This window comes from Paramacrobiotus metropolitanus, unplaced genomic scaffold, assembly GCF_019649055.1.
Source record: "Paramacrobiotus metropolitanus isolate TYO unplaced genomic scaffold, Prichtersi_v1.0 Parri_scaffold0000030, whole genome shotgun sequence".
NCBI lineage: Eukaryota > Metazoa > Tardigrada > Eutardigrada > Parachela > Macrobiotidae > Paramacrobiotus > Paramacrobiotus metropolitanus.
Window position 1 is genome coordinate 494,855 of NW_026570250.1, and position 10,156 is coordinate 505,010.

Sequence of the window (10,156 nt, forward strand, 5' to 3'; positions counted from 1 at the left end):
AACGCTTCTTCACGAATTTGGCAGCTACAAGGTTCACAATCGAAAATGAAACTTATCCTAGAACAGAAAATTATGCACAGTAAAGTCAATACAGAATCACTTCCAGTACAGCATTCAATACAGTATCATTCAGCTCGTACGGACAACAGCTGTCGGTCCATACAATATTATGAGCACAGTGCGGGAGCGATATTCTGTTCGTTGTTGCTTTTAAAGATTCTAGTTCCTACGATCATTATAACATAGTTTTTTAAGGCATAAAAAAAACTTTGCGAAGACAAATACACCGTAGGTTGCTCACAGCACAGGCTGGTGCTGTTACTGTAAGTTCGGAAAAGAGTCGTCGATTAGAGATTTCGAAAGAAATTTAACAGAAACTTGATACTTTTGACGTATACGTATTCTATATATAAAGCGTGCTTTTTTGACATGTTTGCGATTACATAACTAGACAAATCTCCCGAAGATGGGTGCAGAAACCTGCCGCTTATCAGATCCATATGCATATATTGATAGAATATCGATTTGGCCCTGATTGCCTGAAATTAACAGTAAGGTGCGCAGTGTGTTCGGCAATTACACTACGCTGAAAGCCGTGAAAGGAGTTGTTTTGACAATTCCTCCATAGAGCGATGTCAGGGTTTTTCCATGCCATTGGCCACACCGGCAAAGACAGCTTCAAGAAGTCCAAATGGATTTGTAAAAGTGTTTGCGTCGCTTAAGAACTACTCCGACATCCGGACCTGTCAGAATCCGTAAATGCATAACCATGTCCATTTCGTCTTCCTGTATAATGCCATTTCTTAGCACCCGGCAGTGCAGGCGGCGGCCAACCGGCATGATTAAATCGTTCTCGGTTGGCGCACGCTTGCAACGTATTACCTTGTGTGCATCGTCATCGTCTAATTACCCCTCATTGGATGAGGGACACTGCGCCGCTGTACTGGACCAATTCTGTCAAAGGTTTCTATAATGTTAACTCCACTTCCCGTCCCCTATCGTTAACGAATCAATCTATGATCTTAACCGATAGCCCGGGCCGCCAATATATACAGTATGTGGCCCGCCAAAGGAGCAGCTAAGGAGATTTTTTGTTCCTTGTTATCGTGCCGCACGGCAGGAGATTTCCAGTCTGCCGTGCGGAAAGCTTTTACGGTTATGAATTAACTTTCGACAGGTTGCGACTGGGCCGCTCCATTAAATCATGTGGATAATCAAGTGACAGTTCATAAAAGCCAGCGCCGGTTCTGGTATAAAAACTTTGCGACAAACAGATCTAGAGTTTGTCAAGCAGCCGCTGCACTCACATATCCGGATTCGGGAAACATTTGTTCCGATATAACTCCCACGTAATTTTGTTTGCCTACCTTCGACACGTGAACAAAGCGACCTTCGTTCGGATATTTAATTATACCAATCCTCTTCTCTAATTACTCGCCATGGACTTTAACGATACCGATGTATTTAACCTGACGGAATATAATTCGACTTTATTTGGTGACAATTATACGCTATGCGACAGTAACTGCACAACCGAGCCGCCGGTGGTCAATGTCACCGCGAACAGCACATCGAATATCACGGTGCCCGATATGGCGTATCCGATCGAGGTCACTGTTTATATTCTGGCCGATACGATAATATCCTCCTTATGGATCGTGCTGGCCAACTCCCTCATTCTTGGATCCTTTCTGACCGATCCTAAATTACGTATTATCCAGAATTACTATATCGCCAGTTTGGCCTTATCGGATTTCTGCATGGGTGCGTTTGTCTTGCCACTGGGCGGTTACCAGTTCGTCTTCGAAGGCTGGCCCAGCAACGACTTGCACATGTGTAAATTCTGGAATTTCATGGACTTTGTCATGTCCATACAAAGCAGTCTGTCGGTCTGTTTAATTAATTATGACCGTTACAAAATGGTCCTCCATCCCATTGCGTACCGCAACGAAGAATCACCAAAAAAAGCCCTGGTGCGCATCTTTTGCAGCTGGATATTTTCTATTCTATTTTATGGTCCGGTGACGCTGTTCTGGGACACGATTGCCGGCTATTCCGTCCTGCCGCCGTATCAGTGTGATGTGGAATTTAAAGACGAAATCCGGGCGACCATTCCGCAGGCCGTCGTGGAATTCGGTGGACCACTGACCGTGATCTGCTTTTGCAATCTGCGCTTAATGATTTACATTCGCAAACGGCGCAGAAAGATGATGGAGATGAAGCGGAATTTCGACAACACCCCGGTGACCGATGTCACCACGGACAACGACGACACCGAGACGAAAGCCGTGAAAAAAGTCGCCTTGACCAAGGAGCAGGAGAAGCAGAAATCGGAGATGCAGGAGTTTCGAAAGGAGCAGCGCGCCGTCCGGAGTCTGTTGATCTTAGTGGGTGTATACTTTTGCTTGTGGTTTTTCTACGAGATGATCGGCAATTTCGTTGGACCAATCTGCAACTGTGTCCCGGATTCCGTGTACCGCGCATCTTACTGGATACAGTATCACATATCCGGTGTCAATCCGATTATCTATGCCGTCACCATAGAAAGGTTTCGCTACCATTATCAGATTTTCTTCTCCTACATCTTCCCGTGCTGTGTCAGTCATCCAAGTAAACAGCGCAAGAAACGCGTGGCCCCGGCCATATCGGCCATCGCTACCGGCAATCCGCACTCCAACACGGCACCGACACAGCCTCGCCAGTCACAAACTGTTTCGTCGTAACATTTGTGTCTTTTCTTGCCGACGCATATCCAGTCACAATTTTTTTCAGTATTTGCTTCCGCGCGATAACAAAATGTGCTACAAAGCGACATGCAGCAATGTATAAATAAAATGTTGTGCTATGGTATTTCCTCAACTTACACTTATGTGTTATATACATTTATGTTGCTATTAATGATGAAGTTCAAACGCAAATTGTAAGTGTTCTAGGCCACCGCCATCTTTGTTTCTTTCTTTACAAAGTTGCCACTCTAGAGCAATCACGTACATCACGCAAAAAACACCCCTGTACAGTGTGTTGCTTCAACATAAAAATTTTCTTTTTGTTAAACACAATAAAGAGAATTTTGAGAGAGATTTTTGAAACAAGAGATTACTGTAACAAGACAAATACTTCCGCTGGACAGTAAATCAGTGAAAGGTTGCAGGATTTCATTAACTAGCTCGGTACTAAACTGTCAATAATTCCCGGTGAGATGCTGGCACCGACACCTTGGGAGTTTGTCGATGGCTATGTTGAGACAGGTTTACATAATTATTATGTTAAACTTATTGAATACTGATAGGGTGACAGAAGGGTGTGGATACAACTACTCGATTGCGCTCGATGCGTAATTCTTTAATTTACGCGTACGTTCGCATGGTATGGTAATCGGAATCGTAAATGTTAGGGATACCTATTGATCCAGTTAGTTCTGCTTGTAATTCGCGAAAAATCAGAAATAGTTTCTTGCATAAGGCCAAGGGTGTAATGATTTTACTGGATTAACCAGGTTTCTGCAAAGGTTGCGCATCAATTACAGTATTATGCACAGAGGAACGTGACCCCACGGCGATCCATGGGTATATACTTATACAACAACGCAAGTCCATTAGGATTTTCCGTACTAAATGACGTATTTGGTGTTCTAAAATAATATGCTCAAAACAATGCAGCAGCTACAGTGACATCTCGATCACAACAGAATAAGAGTAGATGACTATCCCAAGACGGATGAAGGAATAAAAGTGTACAACAGTGATGCATGGCAACTTAATTTGCTGCAATTTTTGCACCGAACGAATATGAGACTGTAGGAGGAGGTCAAATTGCTATTGGAATTTTAACCGGAAGCAACAGGAAGCATTGACTGCAAATTGCTATTTTCCGAAATATATAATTTTTAGATTGTGCCAAGCACCAAGACTCATGCGACCCTTTTTGGGACCGCAAGCGGTCTGCAGTTTCGTGTTTCAATTCTTCGCAGTTGACGACGAATAAAGCTGAACAGCAAAATTTGCATACAATTAAAAATTGATACGATAATAACAGAAAGGATGGTCGGCTTATTTGTAAAAAATCACCATCGAAGTACATTGATCCGTCAGCCAGAAACACCGCAACTAGTATCCCAGTAAAAGGAAATTACGCTTACGCTATTCAGTATGAGGATGCTGGTGATCAGTTTCACGTCCATTTATCACAGTCATCGGTATCCCGTTAACGGAATCGATTATGGTGGTTTCCGTCGATACCGGTTTATCACCATAAATCATCTTTTTGAGATAAGCGCACACAGACCATCTGCACTTTGCTTTGTGTGAATGTATATCTGCTTGAATTTCTTCCGGCTCCTTTCCTTTTGTTTCCGGTAAATAAATCCAAACGTAAATAAAATAAAAAACAAGTAAAACAATAAAGATTAGAAAGGTCAATCCTCGGGCTTGGGCCTGGAATAAAACAGGAAGGGTTTAAGGCACCATTGATCTTACATAGTTGCCTGGGCTATACATGTACAACAGGCAAAGCAAATACCCAAAAGGACCGACTGTTCATTGCAACAACAATAACATGCGGAAAGTGCACCCTCAAGGCTGCTAATGCTTAGGTTATCTCGGATTAAATATAGCTGCCATGTCATTGAAATCATTTGTTATTTGGTACATGGTAGTACCTGTATTAGAGGGAATGCCAAAACAACAATAAGAGCGCCAAACCATTGTATCGCTACCGCTCCGTTCGTTGCCGCATCTCTGGCGTTTTGTGAGAACATTTCCGCGATCAGAAAGAGGGTGATTGTACCTGTTGAAAAATCCAACATGCCATATTTTATCGAAAACATGCTGTATTCTGGATTTTTATAATGTGGAGTTATGCTATCTTATCCGGTCAGTTATCCCTGAACGTATCCCCTTTTGAATTTATGATACTGCTTGTGTTTCTAATAATTCTGGTGATGAAGGCTAATCACGTATCTGTATATATAATTAATAAAATAGCATAGTTTTTATAAAACGCAATGAAGACGTAGTCTACCGGTACGTATAAGGAACACACTCACGTGAATCCACCTACATATTCTGGGAAGCAACATAATATCCAGCAGCTTGGGGAGCAATTAGATAAATTACACAATATTATTATCTAGGTGATAGCCACCAGAATAGCATTGCCAAAGCGTGGGAGTTTCCCCCTGCATCTCTGTACCTGGGCCCAGTGCATGCATGGTCTGGAAGAGGAACAGACACGCAACAGCCGCGTAGGGCAGCCAGTAGTCAGGCGATGAGCTGGACTCGATGGTATCAAAAGTTTCATACCGGCTTTCCTGCAAAATGAATAACTTATCAGGTAAGGAGTTAAGGGATTGGTTTTGAACTCAAAAAAGACTATATGTACGTTTTGCTTACGTAGGTTGCGAGGAAAGTTGTTAATAATCCTAATGCAAGTGCCATGCCCGCAAAGCCAAAAAGCAGCAACGGCTTCCGCCCAATCCGCTCCACAAAGCCGGTAGTCGTCAGTAAAGTGGCGCCCAGTAGCAATCCACCTAAACCGATGGTGCCATACGAAGCTGTGGTCTCCGTTGCACCGGCACTTTGGAAAATGTATGTGGAATACAGGAGCGCCTAATATATTAGAACCGCGTGTCCCACAGAAGTAGCAAGTCCATAAATACTCCACATTTCCAGTACAGAGTACTTAGTATTGTGTATAACTATTGTATTCTTACGTACAGCGCTACAGCGGTCAGCAGTGCGCTATAAGTTATTGTAGTTTTGTCACAATAACATAACAACGAGACAGTACATATTGCTTCAAAAAACGTAAAATCAAAAGTGAAATGAGTGTCACCAATTAAACTAAATTAGTGTTGAAAAGTATAATGTTGTTCCTATTGCACTTCTGTTTTTCTGCGCAGTATAAGTAAATCAAGTATACAATAAAGTGTGTCCTTATTATTTCGGTACAGTACTAATGTTTCAGGTGCAACATTGGTTTCTTTTATTAGGTTGACAATGACGTGCGATATGATATGCTCGTACCACATTCAGGCCCGTTAATTCCAAAGAACTGGCAGTTACGAGTCCAATAACTAGCACTTTCCGAAGGTGCGGATCGGCACATATGCCGAAAAAACTAATGGTTGGTTCATTTTTCAATCGATTGCGTTCCTCCTGCATATCCGCTATTTCCATTCCAAAGTTGGATAACCTCCGCAATCTCTTCAGCGCTGTAAAATTAAGTACCACAATAAAACGTGCTGAAAAAGGCGCATTTTTTGCTGGTTTAGTGATAAAGGTCACCGAGTAACACCTCCGCAGTCGGATATTTCCCGGCACTAGATAACTGTAATAAACTCTGAACTTATTTATAAGGCTTAACAATTAATCATTTGAGATATAATTTTCTGGTCACTAAATGACAAAAAAGGAAAATCGTGCATGACATTTGGATATCATCAAAATTTTCTGACCATATCGTGCTCCTTGCTCATCATCTTGAACGACGAAAAGATAGTGCGGACTTTCTGGACAAAATGGCAGGGTTGCCAACTGAAAAATACACGGCACAGCTGACATTCCTAGCAGATATGGCCACGTCTTGGCCCCTCCAAGAATGCTTGGCAGACTAAGAATTTCCGCAAATAGTGTCCCAAATGCTTCTCCAGCTGCTTGAATACAACCAAACGTGCCACGTAAAGTTATGGGTACCAATTCCATGAAATACACCGTAGCCACCACAGCCGTCACCCCTGTACAGAAAGGTCAGCAGCACAGTAGACAGCTGCTAAATTCATGTGCTACTGGTATGGTTTTGGAGAAGTATATAATGATGACTGCGTTTGAATTTATCGTTAGTGTTTCACATAGGTGGACATAGTACCTGTATGAAAACCAACGAAGCCTCTTCCGATAAGAAGAATCTCGAAAGAATTAGCGGTATAGGAAATGGCCATCAGTAACCCTCCCACGATGCCGGGAGCATTGTTCACCAAGAGCGCACCTTTCCTGCAGTGTCATTACACTTTAACAAAGTTCAAGAATCAATATTCACACTTATATTACATTTTGCGAAATTCGTGGTACGTCATTGTATCACCAGTGTAACAGAAGATAAAAATAAACTTTAAAAAAATCTGAAACCATTTAGAGAACGCTCTTACATCTCTCTGTACATTAACAGAAATGCCCGGCAGCCCTAAATCCTATTTCGGTACTACTGACAGTTAGCAATCAAACAGTTAACAAAATAACATAACTGCACATTTCTGCTGACAGTATACGTATTAATTTGTGTGTACAACTATTGTACATGCTCTGTACCTGCCGAACTGTTGGACTAGGCGTCGGCTTAAAACTGCTCCCACCATTGCTCCTGCGATGTAGACAACGGACACGCCGGTCCACATCCAATTCAGTCCCAAAAAATCGGTGAAGAGTTCTTCCAACTCTTTCATAGATACATTTTTGCACCACGATTCTAACGTTTCATTGTTAGAATAATTGTCATCGTCATCGCGGTCAGCATACTCCGCTCTAAGTTGTTTGCAACGAACCTCACGAATCCACTGTACCATGATCTGGGAAATTTACATATTTTTCGTAATAATCTACCACATCAAATCTGCACTGCTCACCGATCAAACGTTGCGCTTACTTACCATCTGCGGTATATTAGTAGAACCCAAATTGTATCCCAAAGTGAAAGACGATCCGTATGCGACCGATATCACAGCGAATAATAATGTGGATGTGATCGCCTACATTCAGAATAATATGAAATTCTTCAGCTGCACAACAATATGACACAGAGAAAATTGGTTTGCAGCAGGTTTATTTGTTGTATTGCATTACGTTGGAAGCCGGCTTCTTTGGTCCATCGCTATTTTCACCGGTTGGTAGTTCAACACTGCTGTCATTCGAAATTATGTTTTCCAAAGGTATCACTTCATGAGAAATCATTCCAGATTCTCCACGGATTATCCAAATCCGGAGCACAACTTATACAAGTACAGAAATTAACAAAAATGTTAAATGCGAGCAGGCAGTGCGGATATCGCAACCGTGTATTGTCGACGGACCAACACATTAAAGCGGTTTGCGTTTCCTGGCAGTGTACACGAATATTGTATTCGTAATTCGTATTAACCATTCGCACTCATGCAAAGCTGCTGCATTGTTGCACAATCCAAGTTCAAGTTGTCCATTATGGTCATCGCGTAATCAACAATTGCATTTTGCGTCCCCCTGCTGCATACAAAACAAATTTACACCGGGTTCACATACTAATTCGGTAATTCCTAACATTACAATAATATATAATCAAATATTGACGTGAACACAAGCATCGTCACAAATTCTATAATACCCGCAATTGTGGTAAAAGCTTTAAAGTTAGAAATTAAATCGTATTATTTTTCGAGCTATTTAAGAATTATTTCATCGGTCTATTTTCTAACGCTATCGAAAACATGTGAGTACCTTAATTGTTAGTCTCGAATCTTTAAGATTTTATCTGTTTTATCCACTACAACTAATAACCTTATTATAATCTTTAAAAGACTGGAATCAATAATTTTAACAACCGATAACAGTTGTTAACAAACATTATTATACACGAAACACACTAATAACTGAAATAAGTAACATCTGGCTGGTTTTAGTTTTTACCTCTCCACGCTTTGCCTTACGTCTGGAAATCCAGAAAACGATTATCCACAGGTGCCGTAAACCAAACTGAGAATGTTCGAGGGCACCGCAAAACTGTAAAAATGTATGCTATAGAAAAAATAAAATTCAAATGGTTCAAAATGGGAGCCTTTATGATGACCTTTAGCAAAATAGATGTCTTTAATACAAAACCACACTGAAGTGATTCAGTATTGCCACAGCCATAAACGTCCTATCCATTAACCATACTATATTGTAGCACGATCACAACAATTCCATAAATTTAAAAAAAATTTACGCATAAACTACACCCCAGATATCAATGCTCCGAACGCATTAACAATGAAACACGGTACTCAAGAAAAAATAAATTGGCCGCATGAAATCCCCTCTCAACAATGAGACGCGAATATGAGTGTACAAAGCAAAATAGTAGCCATTGTGCTGATGACAGGTTAGATTGGAAGTGTTAAGTGTCGTTTTTCCGAAAGTTGTTAATAGATAGCCTTCGGAAATACTATAATGTACTAGTGCGTAACTCGTAACTGCAAAAGGTGAGAGATGCATACAACACCACAAAGCAGTAATAGCCGACCATGCCCATCTTAACAATAAATTAGTATAAAATTTTAGTACTGTATACGGTATTGTAGAAGTACAGTATTCGTATGTTTGATTTTAAAAACACAAGTGAACACTTAATTCGTTTGAATAGTCTTTGATATTTTCGTTACTATTTACTGACTCGTTCAAATGCGTTATTTTAATTTCCACAATGGTTTCGATATTCGGATCACTGGAATTTGAAGCACCATCCAAGTAAGCTAATAATTTCCTGCCATAATTTTATCAGGCACCCATATACTGTTATACTTACTAAAACTTATAAATTGCTTGTTACGCATCATTGTGAGGTGACCACAGTCCGGCTAGCGCTGAGGGATTTTGACCTACAGTAAATAAAACATTCCATAACTAATTACTTTTGACTTGTACGCGGCCCTCCCTGTTTTACCAACCGCTTGCGACAATACATTCATAATCCGTACAAATAAAGAAAAACAGTCGACAAGCGCCGACTAGGAATCGTCTACAAGCAAAGCGCCTAGAACAAGTCGCTGATTGATATTGACAACAAAACCTTTTGTGGTTAATTGTTGGCTCTTCTGTCAAAATCCAAAATGGATTAAGTATCAAAATTCTAATCAACATGTCTTGACAAACATGTCATTCACGGTAGGAAATTAGTCGGACAGTAATGGCATGACGATTTTCGCTTACTGCAGGCAACCAGCAACCGCACCAATAAAATCCAGACGTTATAATTTCCAAATGCGAAGATTGTAAGAAAACTGGTAATAAAAAAAACGGATAGAAGGGCTTTATCCGTTTTGCCTGAATCCTGATTAGGTTTTTCCATCTACTTTTCATGTTAGTACCCATTATGCATTCATCAGCAAATTTGATGTCAAAGATAAAAGCAGTACAAATGGATAGCTTTGCGC

The 10,156-nt window shown here is 40.9% G+C and overlaps 2 protein-coding genes across 6 annotated transcripts; one reads left to right on the plus strand and one right to left on the minus strand.

The window, feature by feature from the left end:
- The first annotated feature begins 1,133 nt into the window (after positions 1-1,133).
- LOC129588676 (muscarinic acetylcholine receptor M3-like) lies at positions 1,134-2,918 on the plus strand. The gene has a single exon (XM_055483016.1). It carries the CDS (start codon positions 1,440-1,442, stop codon positions 2,721-2,723), a length of 1,284 nt encoding a protein of 427 aa, XP_055338991.1. The 5' UTR covers positions 1,134-1,439; the 3' UTR covers positions 2,724-2,918.
- LOC129588675 (solute carrier family 2, facilitated glucose transporter member 4-like) lies at positions 2,679-10,071 on the minus strand. Of its 5 annotated transcripts, none has more exons than XM_055483012.1 (14): positions 9,793-10,071; positions 9,529-9,601; positions 8,652-8,744; positions 7,836-8,231; positions 7,643-7,741; positions 7,305-7,561; positions 6,865-6,989; positions 6,455-6,733; positions 6,024-6,211; positions 5,391-5,606; positions 5,191-5,308; positions 4,658-4,785; positions 4,139-4,433; positions 2,679-2,801 (listed from the first exon to the last, which is right to left on the minus strand). In XM_055483012.1, the coding sequence occupies exons 4-13, from the start codon at positions 7,941-7,943 to the stop codon at positions 4,140-4,142; spliced, it is 1,812 nt and encodes a 603-aa protein (XP_055338987.1). In that variant the 5' UTR covers positions 7,944-8,231; positions 8,652-8,744; positions 9,529-9,601; positions 9,793-10,071; the 3' UTR covers positions 2,679-2,801; position 4,139. The 5 variants fall into 5 exon arrangements, with proteins under 5 accessions (XP_055338987.1, XP_055338988.1, XP_055338985.1 ...); XM_055483013.1 differs by lacking the exon at positions 2,679-2,801 and having other exon boundaries at positions 3,941-4,433; positions 7,836-7,981; positions 8,063-8,231; XM_055483010.1 differs by lacking the exon at positions 2,679-2,801 and having other exon boundaries at positions 3,941-4,433.
- Positions 10,072-10,156: the final 85 nt, after the last annotated feature.

Bases quoted from the DNA above. Each gene is read 5' to 3' on its own strand.
- LOC129588676 (XM_055483016.1), top strand. From the start codon at position 1,440: ATGGACTTTAACGATACCGATGTATTTAACCTGACGGAATATAATTCG.
- LOC129588675 (XM_055483012.1), bottom strand. From the start codon at position 7,943: ATGATTTCTCATGAAGTGATACCTTTGGAAAACATAATTTCGAATGAC. The intron at 6,734-6,864 runs GTACTATGTCCA...CTTTCTGTACAG, and splicing joins CTTCGTTGGTTTTCATACAG to GGGTGACGGCTGTGGTGGCT. The intron at 5,607-6,023 runs GTACGAGCATAT...CTAATATATTAG, and splicing joins AATTAACGGGCCTGAATGTG to GCGCTCCTGTATTCCACATA.